Source organism: Aythya marila (genome assembly GCF_965140915.1).
Source record: "Aythya marila genome assembly, chromosome: 12".
Taxonomy (NCBI): domain Eukaryota; kingdom Metazoa; phylum Chordata; class Aves; order Anseriformes; family Anatidae; genus Aythya; species Aythya marila.
This window is the reverse complement of record NC_139053.1, coordinates 21607325-21625384: the sequence shown is the minus strand read 5'-3', so window position 1 is coordinate 21625384 and position 18060 is coordinate 21607325. Positions and strand designations below refer to the sequence as shown.

The following is an 18060-nucleotide window of genomic DNA, read 5'->3' as shown; positions in this document are numbered from 1 at the left end:
CCCCGGAAGCGCGCGGCCTTCCGCCGCCGGCGGGCGCGGCCTCGGCGGCAGCGCGAGTCCGCAGCGGGCCGGGCCGGGTCCCCCGCGTGGCGCCGCTGCCCGCCCGGCCCCCGTCGCGCCTTCAGCCGCGGCCGCCCCTCGCCAGCGCTCGGCTCGGAGCAGCCCGCGGCCCGCCCGGTGAGCGCCGGCGGTGCCGGGCTCCAGCGCGCTGCTGCCCGCGGCACCGGCACCAGCTCGGCGCCGTGCCCGTGCCCGCTGCTGTTCCGGAGCTCGCTCCGGGCACTGTCCGCGTCCCCGCCGCCGGGCTTAGCGCCGCGCCGCGTTGCGCTTCCTTCAAGCTCCCCGCCTGCCCAGCGCTCTGCTCGCGGCCCCCTCGGGGGCGTTAAAGAGCCCCCGCTGCCCCCGCGAGGCGCGAGAGGCGTCCCTGCCCCCGGCGGCTCGCCCCCCGCCAGGACCGGGCCCACAGCCGCTGAGCTGCTGCCGCCGCACGAACCGCGCCTGGGTGCTCGGCGGGAGCCGGGGAGCTCTCCTGGTCAGAAACCGGGAGCCGACCGGCAGCCTGGCTTAGCGGGAGGGGTACGGGCGCTCCCCAGCGCACAGCTACACCTGGCAACACAGAGGAGCGCGGAGGAAAAATGCGATTGTGTTAAATACCGCGTTTTCTAAGAAACGCTCCTGTGACTAGAAAACACGAGGAGGAACCTTATAGAACGCTGGTTTATTACTTTAATGGATAATGAGATTACACTCCTTGTCTCTCCGAGGTACACGGAGTACAAAAGGGGACTTCTCCATCACTAAGGGAGTCATAATTAATGCCAAATGCGAGCTGCAGGCAGCAGGGGGAAAATAAATTCATACATTCAGATCTCATCACACCTGGACAGAGAGTGGTGATGGTGATTGAAAAAACTCTTTCAGGCTATTTGACCTGCAATGGTTTAAGAATTTTTAGGGTTGTCTACACTCATTTTACTCTCCAAAATTTCCTGAAAGCTTTTTAAACTCTACTCTTGATTATTTCATGTCATCTGACCTCATCATGGCCAAACAAAAAGCAGTGAAGCCTGTCCCACTGTACTTGCAAAAAGCAACAAGGCACCGTTTTAAATCATGGAATATTGACTTATTTTATTAGTCACTTCATAATTTGTTTCAACCAAAAGACAATACACACAGCAGAAGTCTAATGCATCCCATGTAAGTGTTTACATCCGTTATGCTCCTCACTCACCTAAGCATTTATTTAAATTTTTCAAATCTCAAAAATAGGTCTGCAGAAGTTAAAATGCCACCAGGCCCCCTGCTTAAATGGCATGTTTTTATTTTTAATTTGGTGGGGGGTTGTGGTGTTTGTTTGTTTTTTGTTTTGTTTTATGCTATCAAAGACGTGGGATGTGGCTCTATGTAAAATGTAAATTACAGCATCAGGAAAGGAAAATATATAGGAATAGAGTGAAAGTTCAGAGGGAAGCAGTCCAGCAACTCCTTCCCTCACAGCCCCCACGTAGAAAATGAACATATAGAAAGCACAACCAGCAGGTCTAAAAAAGCCATCTTTGCTGCTCCATCTTGCAGCCAGTACCAGCCCCAGGGAAAGGACTGGACTGTCACTTTTCCCATCTGTTTCAGCATCTTCTGAGTTAAATACCCAAGGTACTGTATAGGTGGCAGCTCCCTCACTGCTATTGCTTCAAAAAAGTTGTTCAAGGCCATACTTTGTCCCATCAAAAAGCGGACTGAGTTAAATTTTCCCACATCCTCTCTCCCTTCAGGCCCATCACGGCCACTATTCCTTCTGTCCTTTCTTGGCTCAAAATACATTAACTTGAAGAAAAACAAACAAACAAAAAAGGCATTCAAATGCTCCCAGCTCTAAAGCCTGTAATGCCAATATTAGTAAGATTAGCCATGAAATCTGTATCTAGCTCCCTTTATATCCCCCTTATATCGAAATAAGGAAACTGTTGACAAGACCTACAAGAACTGTTGCATTCCTCTGGTGGAAAAAGGGCTCGCTGCCCTCAGAGTGCTTTATGAGGCAGTTGAGTACTCTCCAGTAAGAAAGAGCAACAGCACAGAAGTTAAGAGGTGCATCTAGGGTCAAGGAGCAAGCAATGATATCATGTATTGCAGACAGAAAAAGCTGTGAAACCTGGCCTTCTTTCTGGGGTATATCAATACTTCCTTCCATCCCTTAGGAAAGGGAAGGAAGAGCGCTCCGAGAACAACAGGAATGTTCAGCTACTATAATGGAGTACTTTATAGCCAAGGGATGTCTTCAAGAAAAGTGCCTTTCAGGTACATGCACCACCTTCTAGAGCTTGACTCAGAAATATGACAACATATTCTCCAAAAACACAAGCACTTCTGTGGAAAGGCAGCTGAAGGATACAAGAACTGAGAATTTACCCAAAAAGCTTACCAGAGACCAACAACAAAATCCACCTATTCTAGGGGACAGAAAACAAGTCTAAGAGGGACAAGTTGCTCCCAGTTATGCTGTGACAAACTGGCCAGGTGAGAGACCACTTATGTCCTTCACTCCATCTAAGCTTCCTGCAGCAGTGCTCTTCTCAGCAAAAAGGAATGGAAATTGAGGTGTACCAACTTTCAGTACAAGTGACCCTTGTACAATCCTGAGAACGGGAGAGCTCATGGGGCTTTCAGAAACTAAGGTAAAGACTTTCTATTAGTTTGCTATCTGGGACATCCTCAGAGCTCACTAGAGCCTACATTGAACACATTCAGCCTTGCACACTCAGGAGTTTGAGCCAGTCAGGTGTTGAACAGTCACAAGTGCAATAAAAGCAGAAGTAAATGCTCAGCACCCAGAAAAAGGATATTGATTCAACCGTTTTCTACAAGATTGCCTGTTTCGTGATGCTTTAGCTAGAAGCAAAGTACTATCTTTGCACTGATAGCTCAGCCCAAGACTCTGCCACAACCCTCAGTCAATTTTAAGGAAATCATACATCATCCTTGCTAGATTTTATAAACCTATGGTGATGCCTCTTTCAATAGAGCAAAACTCTTTGCTAAACCAAAGGCCCAAACCAGTCTTCCTATTAAGGCAGCAAAAATGCCTTCCAAGAGAAACTAAACTTACTCCATATACCAACAATTAAAGTCAGAGAAACAGTCTGTCCTACATCATGTTACCTACTGTGTTAAAACCAAAACGAACCGAATGACCTTTCTTGGCCTCCCACTACAGATTCAAGGGCAGACTAGGTCTTTAATTTTCCCTAAGTGCACTGTGAATCACTCATCCGGTATTTCTGGCAAGGACTGGAACCTAGTGTTATTACTTTTGCAGACACAAAGGGCTGGGTTTAACCTTGCTGTCAGAGCACTGAATGATCATCATGTTTAAAGCCCTGTAACAGAAAATCAAGCAGATATGCCTGCTATCTGTTTCTTTTAAGAAAGCTTTGTGGTTGGAAGCTGGGGTACCTTCAACTTACTAGCATACTAATGAATGAAGACCTATCATTCCCTCTTCATCCCCTGATTGTGCTGAACACCTGCATAGTTTTGTCACACTGTGCCTTACATCCTATACATTGCCTCCAGTAGAATTCATAGAACTCTTACTCCCTCAACAACAGTTTACACTAGGAAACATAACCAAATACATCTTTCTTTATGCTTAGAAGAGTACTGGACCTCACATCTTTGGTTCCAAGTACTCAAAAAAAAAAAAAAAAGGCTTTCATTCAAAAAAAAAAAAAATAAAAAAAGCTAAGTTCCTTTCAGTCTGAACCTGAACTAACACAGATTTCTCTGGAAGGGGAGCAAGGAACCAACTACGAGGATCAATTAAGTAACAAAATGGGAGAAGGTCTCTTTAAACCGCATGGTCTTTATTTCAGTGCCAATGTTACAGATACAACACAAATATCCCAGTCAGAAGTAAATCAAATGGAATCCAGGGGGTCTACAACAGGCTCTGGAAATTAATCTGGGGAGAAGGTCTGGAATAACTGGGAAGAACAACTCTGCAGCATAGTCTCTGATGTGTCTCCCAGCAGGCAATAGGACCTTTGCTCAAAGACTGATCCACAAAATTGAATACATCTTTTCTATCCATAAACCACAACTGATGGGTCAAAAGGCTTTGGAATTAACCGTGGTAGAAAACCAGCTGTTCCTTATATCTCTGCATCTCTCAGACATCACCACACTTTCTGGGGAAGCTACAGAAGACTGTGAATCTGCATGGTTGCAGCCACTGATGGAAAGAAAGAAAATTCAAGTGTAAGGTCTTCATTTCCAAGTACAGCACCAAAGCAATTTTATCAGCTTTCACTGGCACCTCTTTTCCTGCACTGTCCCAGGTTTGCAGATGAAGTCCCAAGGCCTGACTTGCTCTTAGTATGTATCACATAACTAAGAGGTATGTGTAAAAGTAATGCACTGAATAGGCCACAAAAAGCCTCCAGCCCCTTCAGACACGGGATACAAGAAGAACGAGGCAGGTTACCCTAATATCCTCCAAGTCCCCATTCTGAGCCCCAGATGAAAGTGCCTGAAGATAATCCAGCTAGTAACAAAAACACACCATGCCCTCCCCAGGGGAAAAAAAGACAGCAGAAAGAAGGGGCAGCTGTTCACTTGCTGCAGAGACAGAGTTTCCCTGCAAGAAATTCCAGACTTCTCTTCCAACCAGGCTGTGTTTCTGGGGTGGGGGGAGAGGGATGGGAAGGGAGGGAATGTTGCTTCTGGCTGTGAATGCATGTGTGAGGGAGTGCAGAGTAGCCTCCACAAGCCACCAGCCTCATCAGCGGAGGAGAGGAGATTAGTCTTAACAGATATGCTTCAAAGTCAGCAATCACTTCAGGAAAATTCCTCCTCATCAGCAGGTCTCATCTGTTCCCCATGCCCATGGTGCAGTTTGGGGGATTGCCAAGGATCACAACCTTCTTCCCAGAGTTCTTTTGATTGGGTGGGGAGAGAATAAGAATGGTGCCAGAGCCTCACTGCCAAGACTGAGGGGGGAAGTTGTTGACTTCTGCTAGATCCTGCATTGCTGAGCCCTTGTGATTATATGTCAACTTGATCCGCATACGTAGTTGTTGCTACAAGAGAAAAAAAAAAAATAGGTCTCCATTAAAGGTCAGCAAATCTCCCCAACTCTAGCTCCCCATCCCATATCCCCTATGAAGACAAAACAAAGCCAACAAAAACTTGATGGAAGGATGTGCTGGGTAGGCTATGACACTTCAGATAAATGCTTAATCTAGTAGGATGTTTCTTGTTCACTGTAGTTCTCAGATCAGGCACAAGTTTTCTCAGAAAGACTGTAGCACATCTTCCACCCACATCTATCTCTGCACTGGCCCTGCTCTCACAAACACTGAGGTCCTTAAACACAACAGTAACTGTCTTACAGTCTTAATTAACAAGACAAGAAAGCAAGAGGCAGACCTGGCCTCTGCTGCACTGCACAAGGAGAGGTATCATTCCCCATGCTAGCTGTTCATTCAGAGAAGAAGTGGTCTGGAAACTTCAAGTATTAAATAGGTCAGTAGCACTGGATGAAACAGTCTAAGAAAGACTGCAGAAAGCATCTCTAAGAACATTTCTTCCTGCTGTGGGTAAATGATCGAACAGCTCAGAAGTTGTCTGGCTGTCATCCAGATACTAGGCAGCCTTTAATAAAAGGCCAGAGCTCCAGCCAGGTTCTTTGTTCTCCTCACAACTACAAAAAACAGTTTGCCAAAAACCCTAAAAAGAAAAGCAAGAAGTTGGCTTTTTCTGTCTCTTTTATCCATACCAGACAAAACCTACAGTGAAATATGCAAAAAGAATAGCAGAGAGAGGAAAGGAGGATAAAAACTGTTTCAACCAGCCTCAGGATAAAGGAAACGATCACTAATAAACACCAATTTTATACCAGTATATCAATATAATTAGTATCAATTTGTTTTATTTGGTACTGTTCTGGGTAACTGGCCTTTCCGCTGTAGGAGTATAATCATGGTCATCCACCATCTTCACTATTAGTCAGTGCAGCATAATGACTGGCCATTTCAAGGTGAACATACTTTTTTTTTTTTTTTTTTTCCTCACAGCACTGAGAAGACGAACAGCTACCTCCTAAATAATAAAACTCGGACTGTTTCCCTCAGAACATTCCAGGTAACTTACACCATCTTGTGGACAGGATTCTTGCAAAGCTAGATATTGCTACTGACTTCAAGTACATAGGACAGTAAGAGATGCATGAATGCCTGACATGGAAGAGTTAGGAAACAGCGCAGAGGGCAGTGAAATACTCGCTTACATCTCTGTATTCTCAAATATAGGAGTTCTGATGTTTCAGCAAAAAAGCATATTTCAAACTTGTGTGGCCCATCTGAGATGGATGTATTGTGACTTTTGTCACTTCAGAGGAAAGCTCTGAAAACCTCCCAAGTTCTGAAAATACCTTTCATGTCATCTCTAGCACTACTGAGATTCAGATACATGGAAATTTGTATCAGATTTATGAGACAGAATAGTTACTCTTGTGCTTTACTATAGGCAGAAGGGAGCACACTGCTACATAAAAATGAGGGGAGACCATGGGAACCATAAAAACTGCACTGGAAGACAGTCATTTCAGTGAAATCTTTGACTCTTTTTTCTTTTTAACATAAACATCAGTCTAGCAGTAATACTTAACATCTAGAGCAGTACATAAGTGTTAAAAAAACTGTATACAGCAGGAAGATCTCAAGGGTGTCCCACAAAAGATGATTTTTATAAAAAAAAAAAAGCTTTTATTACTTTCTTTCTGATGCCATCTGAATACTTGCAAAGCCTCTTAAGGAGGACCCGTGGGCCACACCCCTCCCTCCCAAGTCTGTTTTCTCCCAGTCTTGGAAGCCTCTCTCTGAAGACTGTAGAGCAAATGGAATTATGTTTAATCACAGCTAAAGACCTTCCCCCTCAACCATTTAAAAATATACTCATCACATATTAAATGAGGTCTCCAAAAAAAAAAAAAAGACAATTTTTGAAAAAAATTTGTGTCTAACAATTTTTTAGTGTAACAGACTTCATTCAAGAAGTACCTCTGCAGACAGCAAGAAGGAATGTTAAATATATTTGTATGGCAAGATGCTTCCCTTTCAGACTTCGTTTTTACAACACAAACACCAGGCTCTGCTCCTCTAGAGAAACTATCCGGAAACTTGTTTAACAACCACACTGATGCAAAAGACATCCACAAAGTCAAAAGAATAGCAAAGCGCTAAGTCTGTTTTAAAGTATAAGCAAAGAGGTCAAACCTGTGTCCACAGCCTTCTGACTTTTTCATAACCCTAACCAAAATGATTGTCATTGCAACCCTACCTTATCAGAAACGCAGCCTAACCAGACAACTAAATGCACAACTCCATGACAATGTCTTTAACTGTTCTCAGAATCACTCACCTTTTGTGGATTCAGGACTTTAATGACCTGTGTGATGGTCCCCGAGTTAAATGCAGGGATGACACTGCTGCTGGGAGACAGGAGCTGCAGCTGGAATGTCTGAAGAAAGGGCAAAGAGAAAAGTTGATGCTTAATCAAATAAGTCAAGTCAAATAATGAGTTCTTCAATTCCCTATCTGTAAAGAACAAAATGCTGGCCCACCTGCTTTCTACATAAAGAAGATCCAGGTGACATGAATATTAGGGGATGAGGACTTACTGCAGTGTATCAAGATCAACAGTGAAGCACTGTTTCAAACATGGCACTCAAGGAGTAGCTGAGGCTGCTCAGCACATTTCTAACTTCAGGAGGCCCACTCTCTCCCTAATGCCTGCCTACGACAGGAATAAAACTTACCCAAACTGAAGTTAGAACATTATTAATTCCCAGAAGTGAAATTCCCCAAAATGGATGCATTTTCCCAAACTTGGATATTTCAATTACAGCCTGCTTAAATTGTCTGCTCAACTACAAACTAGGCAGTTTTTGTCTCCTGCATTTTGGGCTGTAGCTAAATCCAAGGACAGACATTTCACTGCTTGTAGGAAGATAGTTACTAATTACTATATGGGAACTCGTTTCAACTTTTATAAGCAGCTAAAAGCTTCAAAGAATTGTTTTCATGTATTGATTACTGCAAAGAACGTGGTGTATTTCTTAGAAACTAAGAATAAAGGGAAATACTAGTTTTGATCTTTTTTTATTGACCCAACAATTTCCTGGGTGTGGTTTATCAATCTTCCTAGAAAATAATGAAAATATAGAAAATATAAAGCATACATAATCTAATCTAACAGAAACCCATATTCCACTCTATTTATAACCCTTAATTTCAGACTAGAAAGGAGATGACCAAATTGAGCACTAGGAGAACCTATAAGCAACTCAGCTTTTAAGTTCTTTTTTTTAAACCATGCTGCATGCTTCTGTCTACATGGAAGTAGAGATCAGGAAGTACTTGCAGGTGGCCCTCTACCTGTTGATGTAGTTGCCCTAAGTGGTTCTACCTTTGGTACTGCAGCTTGGAAAACAAAATCTGTCATATCCAGTTCTGTACTGTTGGAGGCCTGTATCGTGATTACAGTGACACTGGGGTTGGTGTTTGACCTCTCAAAGGTGAAGTCAATCTTCAGGCCATTCTTGTTGTATGCAGTAATTGAGGGGATTCCTGCAGAAAAAAAATAACGATCAGGAGACTTGCAGAATTTAGAGACCATTCTCAGCATCACAGAATTCATCTCCATTACACCCAGACACAAACTCTTCTGAAGATTTAACACGCTCCCTCCTGCTCCAGTGTCTTTGTTACACTTCACAATGAAATCTTTTCGTTTCTATCCCTAGCTTCCTCTTCTGCCGTGGAACCTTCAGCAAAGTATTTACATGCCCCTAACCTGCAGCAATATCATTGAAGAGAGGCTGTGATGGCAGTCCATCAAGCAGGAATGGAGGCTGTGATATCTGGGGTGCAGGTGCAGGTACCGGAGAACCTACAAGAAATGTTGGAAAAATACTAAGTTTAGCTGTCACAAAATGAAGAGTAATTATTCCTTCTCCAAGTTATCAACTGAGGCATATCATATTTCCATATAGGAGGCTCTACAAATAGCTATTTATGTTGTCATTTGCTCCTTCTCTGCTTATATCCAATGAAGACTGGCTCATCCTGATCTAGCATGCATTCAAACAGAGTAATTTCTCTCATCTTCTTATCCTCTCTGGAAAGGTTCACACCCTTCCCAGGCTGGAATGTTAAAAACAAACAAACAAACAAACACAAAAACACGAGCTCCATCATCTAACCATTAAGAGTCAACCTATGATGTCATTCTCTGATTCCCACCTATATGCAAATATGGATCCTGACAAGAATAATCATGAAGACAGGGACTTAGAGTGATGAACTAACAAGCCTTTGCACCTTCGGCAATCATCCTGACATCCCACCTCAGGACTGGGAATGTAGACTTTCAAGAGATACAGCTTGCTTACCTGTTAGGTTGAGGTCTCCCAGTAGGTCAAGGAGCTCCCCACCAGCAGAGGCTGGCTTGCTTGCAGGTACAGTGGGGATTACAGGTGTTATATCACTTCCCCCCAACAAATCCAACAAATCATTTGCCTAATGAAAAAAAATAAAATAGTTATATATCCATCTTTCTGCTACTTTTCCTTACAAATGCAATGGATTCCACTTGTTCTCAGATTAAAGACAAGACCTACTGACTGATCAGAGAGGTTCTTAGTTTGGCTATGTTCCCAAGCCCTGTGAGAGATCTAGCTTCCTTGCTCTTGGGGCCACGGTGATTAGTGAAGGATGGAGTTCATGGACAGTAAGACAGGTTGGGTGATACATATGGCTTTACCCCACTATGTTCTTGCACTCCCCACAATAACCTCTTCCACACATTTGTTCTTGGCACTAGAACCATGAGAATAGAGTTGTGATGAGATTCATCACCAGGCCAGAACTAGCAAAGAGACAGGAACAGGGAAGGAGATGGTCTCAGCTTACTGTTGAAAGAGCAGTGGCTAGTACTGTGGTCTGACAGGCAGTGGAAACTTATCCTAGATCAGTTTCCATTACCTGGCTACCAGGCTGCAATCCAGAAGGTGGAGGTTTGGTTTCCAGTACCGCCGGCTCTGTCTCTCCATTGGTCTGTACAATCTCAGTAGGGCCATTTGTGGTGACTTTCTCCATTACCGGCATTCTCTCAAGCAGGGCTGGCCTGAAAGAAGCTGACATAGTTACACTGTGCCATCTTCCTGGATCCCAATCCAAACACTCAAACATTCAAGAGAAGATATACAGGACAACCTGCCTTTTCTGCTGTCAGGGCACTGTAAGATTAGATGTTATCCTGAGGTGGTTGGAAGTAATTCCTGACATTCTGTGCCACTGTAAACACATTAGCTGTCAGTTGAAAACCAAACAAACCCTCCTGCCTCCTGTTTTCTGCTATCACTAGACACAGTTTTAATTATGGGGCTAGGATAACAAGCCAAAGATTAAAGAACTGAGCAATGGTGGATCGACTACAGACACGGGACATTTCACTCTTCTGTTCTGTATCCAACTGAGTCAAAAGGTCAGCTGATTGACTTACCTTTGCACCAGAGTTAACCACTCAGAATAGGTAAAGCTGGAAAAGCAAACCACCATGCTCTCGTTTAACCAAGTTCAAGTTTCAAAAGACTTTTAAGTTCAGTCCTCTAGAGCACCCTCCTGAAAGGGTACAGAAACTCAAGAAGAGGCATAGGATCCAGAATCCTGACATCAAAACTAAGTAGCAGCGGAAGTCATACAGGGAAAACTGGTCTATAATACAGGAAAGGCCCTTACCCTTGAGGATCAAGTCACAAAGCCTGCATGAAATGAGTAAGTCCCACTGTCTATTCATTTTTGGGGCTGAAAAAGTGTCCCAGTGCCAATAATCCCAACAATGGGCCAAGTTTTTGACCATGAACAAAGTTTTAACGAGCAGAAACTATTAAACACCGACCTTTACACTGTAATGAACACTAGGAATGTGTGTGTGTGGGGGGGGGGGGGGGAACACTAATGCTCTCTTATAAAACTGAGCAAAGTTCGCACATTTTTCTGAAGCACAAAGCTTCCCAAAACTATGAACACCATATTCTGCTATTGCCAGTTGATCTCCAGATATTGTTATCTGCAGTGGTTATCTCAGATCAAAAGCTCTCATATTAGATTTTTTCCTAACACATTCATAATGCCTCATGTGAAGGCGTAGGCAGTTCACTAACATGACTCTTCCAAGAGCACAATCTTAGTTGCTGCACAAATCCCATGGGAAGAGATAAGAGGAAATCATATGGATGTTGTATCCTACACACAGAGGATAGGATAGTGCCCATGAAAAAAACTGACTGTGAAAAGCCTTTGAAACAAGGTTTGGAAGCCCCTATAAACTCATGCAATATTTAGCCCAGTGGCACCCATTTTTTCCTCTGTTCTTATCTAGATTTGAGAATGGATACTCTCCATTCTGAAAGCTAACTTCTTCTACCACACTAGAACAACATGGCAGTTCTGATGCTTCCAAATCAGGCAAACAATAAAGATCAGACCTATTTTCAAAATAGCATTTAATCTAAATGGCATCTTATCAAGGATGGATGAACTTAACTCCCAGATCTTCAATCTTATGTTCTTCATGGAATAGCCAGTACAGTGCTCCTATGTATCAACAATAATTTGTCGCACATAGCAGATTAACGACTATTCCGTGAAGAATTACAGCTTTAGTTATTGCAACAGAGTGTTTTTCTGAGACAGCTAAAACCAACCACTTGAGTAAAACTATGATGAATGGGAAACTCTCAATGATAACATACAAGGAAATCAGCATGCCCAAGAATTGTAAAACAAGCATGCTGAGTGGTGTAGAGAAGATTATGACTTTTCAGGCAGAACTTGATATTTTAAACAGACACTACAAGAAAATAGTACATTAAGAAGATGTTCTGAAAAACTGAAAAGCATTTTCAGAGCTACTTCAATTTCAGAGCACTGCTTAGGAGGAAAGGTCTATAGATATCTGTATGTTTATTCTAAAGGCACTTTAAAATCAATTTGACCTTAAAGATTGGTATTGCTAGTATGGCAAAAGCTATCTGCAGTCACTCACTTAGATAGCAAATTTAATATTCAACATCTGAAAGTGAACATTAACCAAGTCCAAGCTCAGAGCTGGTCAAGCATTTTGGGATGGAAAGAGTGATCTCAAAACAATCTCCCAAGATATGCTATGTTCTTAAAACATTCAATAGTCCTACAGAGATCAGGGAGGAATTATAGCTTCTTTATACTCCTACCAGGATCACAAGATAAAGCTCTACATACTACACAGAAGATCAGAGCAGATTATTAGCCTTTTCAATCACTAAAACTCATCAACACTTACCTCATGTGATCATATTTTTTGAAAAGTGCATTATATTCCACTGCCCGCTGCTGTAGCTCCACATCAATGCTGCTGCCATAAATGGAAACTACCTTCTTAATGCGACTGTGGGGAGAGGCAAAAAAAAAAACAAACAAAAACAAACACACCACACTATGGAATTTGTAACAGTGAGGAAGGAATTAGCATGTGTCATCCAGAAGACCTTATTTGACACCCTGCTCAACAGCTGTCCTGTATTAGTGATTTGAAACAGTAGTCACTGCTGTTTTCCTGGAGTACCCATGCAACTTCAGTTTTTGAACTGTTGTTGTCCCTCTCCAACGTAGTCAACAGGTAGTTAATACACCACCATAAGAATATCATACCAAAACTGAACAACTCACAGTCAAACCATCAGTAGGAAACAAGGCTATTTCTCTCTCCATCAGGAAAAAAAAATAATAAAAAAAACAACTGGAAAGAACAGTCCACTTAAAGGGCTTTCTTTCACATTAATGATTTTCAAGCAAGAGTAACATGACTCAAAAGTCCCCACACAGTAGACACATCCACAAACAGATAAAACAGCACAAATTAGTGGAAGTCTTCCAGACTGCAAGCAAAGGAGGACCGTAAAAGCCAGTAAGAAGACTCTTAACCATGGAAGTAGAACATGTCCAAGGAATACTTCTACTGAAGACAACTGATGCCAGCATATGTGCAACAAACCCCTGTGCAGAACAACACCAATAAGAACTCACTTGACAGTGCAGGTGAATCTTGTGGAAAGCTTCATGATGGCAGTGAGAGCATAGCCTCGCGTAACAGATGCAGACATATTAGATATCAGAATGCTTTCTAAAATATCAAGAACTTCATCTTCTGTTACCTGAAAAGGTAGAAAAAGTTTAGGCTGAGTCAGACAGAAGCTTTGCAGCAAACCGTTCAGAGTATATACTGTAAAAAACTTGTTTCTTGCTTAACAGGTGTTTCCTGTCTCCTCAGTAACTTTGTGAACCCACAGCATATATGCACAATGAATGAAACAGATGCATCCAGATGAATATCTTATACTACAGTTTTAAGATAAAATTCCTGTTCCACATATTGAAAAGAAGATTTATCACCACAATACACAGCTAAATCCCTGGCAGATCCTGTGCAAGCTAGATGAGCACCAAAAGTACACTGCTCTGCCCAGTGTATCTATGCTCCCCATAGACAAAGCTGGCTATGCTTATATTGCCCATGCCTGTAGCATGCAAACAAGTTCCCTATCAAGGGTCCATCGTAGACACCACAAATAAGTAACTGTTGCAAGCATTCCCCTCAGATATCAAGCCAGCATCAAGCAGGTCCAGCCTCAGCCATGTACACACTTGCTCTCTCAGGCTATACCTGTATTGGCTCCTCTTCTTCACACTGACCAGACACCAGAAGATCTCCATACTCTCCTATGCACCAGGAGGCCACCTGCACCAGGGGCTGCTGTTGGAAGAAAAATCATACACCTAGATAAATGCATTCTGGTGTAAAGTAAACCACCACCATCTCGCAGAGCAAGCTTAGCCCTCCTTCCAGCTAAAAACAAATTTCCCATAGCATAAGAAACGTGGAATTCTTGTTCAAATTGAATATTCATACGAGAAAAATAGAAGAACAGGAACATTTAGAAGACATGCCTCTTCTGCAGTCTGTCCCTTGGAACTAGACAGCATGATGCTGACTTACCTTGATACGCTTAGTAAATATACTTATTGCAGAATAACAGGTAAACCAAAGTTGCTTGTATTGGGTATTACCTGGGAGTAATCACCAAGGATGGCTTTGTAGAGTCTCTGCACAGTGTAGGCATGCATCTCCACACTATTAGTTATTAGCTGAATCAAGTTGGGGACAGCATCATCACGAACATAACTTCCTGCCTGCAAGAACGTATTCAAGAGGAAAATAGAAGCTGTTAGGTTTCACTATTTGACTTCTCAGTAACAGCCAGCATCAACAGTTATCCTTCACAAAGCCTGACTGCACACAGATAAAAATCCACATCCTCATCCTCAGGTACTTTATGGTTGATTTTGAGCAGGCTCAGCTGGATAAAAGTACAGGACAGTACATTCTCCTAACTCACTCAGCTATAGCTAGAAAAAGACATACTGTAAATATCCTGGAACTGTCTGTTGAGGATAGGATGTGGACATAAGAATCCTGTGCTATTTCTATATGACAGAAGTAACAGAACACACACAAGAAAACGCCTTCCATTTAGCAGACAAGACACTTTGGGAGCAAAAAGCAGTTTTTTCAATCACTTCCTCAAAGCTAGACGCTATACCAAATTAGCACGGGACTCAGGGACTTGTTTATCTCTTCAGTTAGGTGATAGGAATATGGAGATCAGATTGAAAAGCCCACTTCAGGGACAGAAAAGTAACTGAGGCAATGCATAAATCACATAGCTTCGCTGCTGAAGGAGAGATGTACATTGCTCAAAACCTGCCTGTTTAGACAGTACTCTGGAACTGAAAACAAATCGTGCAAAAAGAAGGAAATTAAGTGAGCTCAATTAGGTCAATTAAGTTAAAACCCAGCTAGCAAAACCAGGAGCTGATGACATTGTTCTGTGTTAATTCTCCTAAGTCTGGTAAACCGGATAGGATATTTATTTGTAAGAGTCTGCCTGAGTAGTCTTGTGAATATACCTTTAACTTTATAAATGGTTTCCCAACCAGTCACAGGAAGGAGTCCTCCGAGAGAAAAACTTACAACCAACTTTTAAATGGAAATCAACTCTCCGTTCAGAGCAATCCACATTTCTCAGTTTCAGGATGGCACAACAGCACATTGAGAAGTGAGTCTGGCTACTGAACTCGTCAAATCTGAACACTCACACTAATGAAGTAAGTCTTTTCCCACTTCTTCACATCAGAGAACACACTGCCTACTCAAGTTACACTCTCTTCCCCTCGTTTGCCAAAATACTACTCTGTTCCACCTCAACTGTGGTGTTTATACAGAAATTCACATAGTAAAAAAGTAACAATCAAACACTAAGGAAAAAAAGCTAGAAAGCTGTTATAGTTCTATTAAAAAGCTTTGATAAACTCAACTTGGAATAATTTCAATAAATTGTTTCAACTCTCTCTTTGCAAGTCACTTAGTGCTGTGTTTACTCTCTTGAAAGGATTGTGTATTGGAATGACAGCACAAGAATTACCCTGACTTAGAAGCTCATGCACTTACTTTGGTTGATACAAACTCTGCTACACAGTCTTCTTGCACGTTTCAGAAATCATACATTTTCTAAAATTTTAATTCTAAAGATGAAATAGTCATATTTACTTTCTGACTAGCTGCCTTAGGTCACTATTATATAAGTGCACTTCTTTTGCATATTGTAACATTTATTATCTCTCAGCCTTTATAGCTGTCTCCCACTCTGTGATAGCTTCCTACAGAATTCAAGATTTCTTTCTTTTAAAAAAGTCACACAAAAGACAGGCAATTTCACTTACCGTTGTTAAGACTCTCATGATTGTGTCTATGTGCCAGCGTTTGGAAGGAGCATATCTGACAAAATTAGAAAAAGAATCAGAGCAATAACCCCTAGCCTTCAATACCAGCAAGAACCCACAGTTAACACAACCTCCCCTTTTGGTCACCTCCTGGCTTACTGCTTCCTAGAAAAAAAATCACATTCTTTGACTTTCTGTATTAATGCTGACACTGGAAATGCTGAGTAAACATGCAAGTCTGTAGAATATAGCACAGCTATAACTTGCATACACAATACTTCAAAGCAAAGTCAGGCTGATGATTATAATGGCTCTACGTTAGTAAGATTATTTTATTTGTACATCTAATTGGGGAAAGTGGGTGTGGAGGTGTGTGGAAGGGTGTCAACATAATGCCTTTTCCAAAGAATAGTAGAAATCAATATGCTAGACTGGTTTAATGATATGACAACTGCCCACAAGGGAACATTACCATTCCCTGAAGCACTGGTGTGTTCTGTTCCTCATAGGAGGTAAAAACTAATAAACTAAACACAGGTCAGCAAATGGGCAAATGGAGAAGATATGATCAACACATTCTTTTAAGGGGTGGGGAAGGGGATAAATAACACAAAAAATGCTCATAATTCTGAAGAAAAAAAAGACAAAATAATGGCAAGCAAATTAACCCCATACTTTTCTGCTGCAAGAAATATTCCAGATGCACAGTCTGCCTTGAACTCTGGCTCACAGGAATCTAGGAAATACAGCAACTCCTTCATCATTCCGCGAACGTTGTTCCCATTAACAAGAGCAAAACTCAGTTCCATTGCACGCCTACGGCAAGGGACAAAAAACAAAGTATATTCAACCTGGAGAAGTAAACAAATCCAGATACTCAAATGAACTTACCTTTTAATTGAGATAGCAATCTTTATTAATCCTGTGAGAAGAGCCTCCCACATGTACCAGTATTTTCTTGTTCATGGGCAGACAAGAAATACCCACCAGAGAAACCTATAAATGCATGGAGTGGGGCAGGTGGAGTCCCCCTAAGATGTCCTAAAAGGCTAGGAATATTTTTCAACATAGTCCATCAGCACTAAGGTTGATGGTCCAAGTATTTGTAGTTATATACTTGTCATCTCTGACATAATTGCAATGAGAAAGTAATACAAGCTACAATCTTTCTCCAGCTTCAGGGATATTAAACACAGAAGGAACCTTTTTTGTTCTCCATCAATTAGACATTCAAATACATTAGAGCTTATAAGCTTTACTGTATCTTGTCAGATGAACTATATAAGACTTTTAGAACCCCAAATTACCCTGGTGCTCTTTTTGGAATTTTCTTTTCATTCCTTCCCTGCCACAAGTTGACACCGCAATTAAACAGAGTACTGTCTCTTTGATTTTCCTTCAGTTTGTACTTAACTCCAGTGTTAAGCTTGCCAACCTGCCACTACACTGACACAGCCATTTTTTTTTTCTGATCAGCTAAGATTTTCACAATGTTAATGAATCATCAACACCTTACACCAGGCACAATGGTAGTGGGCATTAGCTACCTGATTTGCTCTCAAAAAATCTGAAACATCTAGCTAGCACTGCTTCTCAGCATCTTCCTATTGTTGCAGAAAGCATGATTTCTACAGTATTGTGACCTGTGAATGCATTACCTTGTTTTTTACCCAACTAATATCTGGGGACCTAGAGAATATAAACGTCTCTTCATAGAATAGCTCTGGTTGGAAGGGACCTTAACTATCATCTAGTTCCAACCCCCCCGTCACGTGAAGTGATGACACACACTAAATCAGGTTGCCCAGTGCCTCATCCACCTTGTCCTTGTTCTCACCTTAATTCTGAACACTTAACTAAATCATTACAGCTTATCATCAAGGGTTTTGGCTGTTTGAAAACATTACTGGAATTGTTTTCATTCTTCCAATTAATTCTTAACTCCTTACATGTGACCCAGCTGGGTTGCACATTTTCCACATTAATATTTTATCTTTTCAGCCACATTATAGCATATATGACAATACTGCAGGTGCACAGAAGCAGTTTGCAATCTTAACACCTGGCATTTATCTAAATGCATATTGTTCACATTACAGGTCTCATTTCTGTCACAAAATTCCTAATCATGCAATTTGATCTGATTAAGCAGACAGACAAAAAAGCCTTGACTTAA

General features: G+C 41.8%; 1 protein-coding gene across 3 annotated transcripts in view; it reads right to left on the bottom strand.

Annotated features, from left to right (window-relative positions):
* Positions 1-1094: 1094 nt before the first annotated feature.
* AP1G1 (adaptor related protein complex 1 subunit gamma 1) overlaps positions 1095-18060 on the bottom strand; it is a 42946-nt gene continuing 25980 nt past the window's right edge. For 2 of the 3 annotated variants that reach the window (XM_082769924.1, XM_082769926.1), the window contains exons 12-23: positions 16560-16700; positions 15885-15939; positions 14172-14294; positions 13768-13857; positions 13131-13258; positions 12388-12492; positions 10047-10188; positions 9455-9581; positions 8857-8952; positions 8470-8630; positions 7423-7521; positions 1096-5081 (exon numbers count right to left, since the gene is read on the bottom strand). In XM_082769924.1, the coding sequence (XP_082626050.1) occupies positions 4980-5081; positions 7423-7521; positions 8470-8630; positions 8857-8952; positions 9455-9581; positions 10047-10188; positions 12388-12492; positions 13131-13258; positions 13768-13857; positions 14172-14294; positions 15885-15939; positions 16560-16700 (1369 nt within the window). In that variant the 3' untranslated portion in view covers positions 1096-4979. Of the gene's footprint in view, positions 5082-7422; positions 7522-8469; positions 8631-8856; positions 8953-9454; positions 9582-10046; positions 10189-12387; positions 12493-13130; positions 13259-13767; positions 13858-14171; positions 14295-15884; positions 15940-16559; positions 16701-18060 lie in introns of all 3 variants that reach the window. The other variant, XM_082769925.1, reaches the window with a different exon arrangement.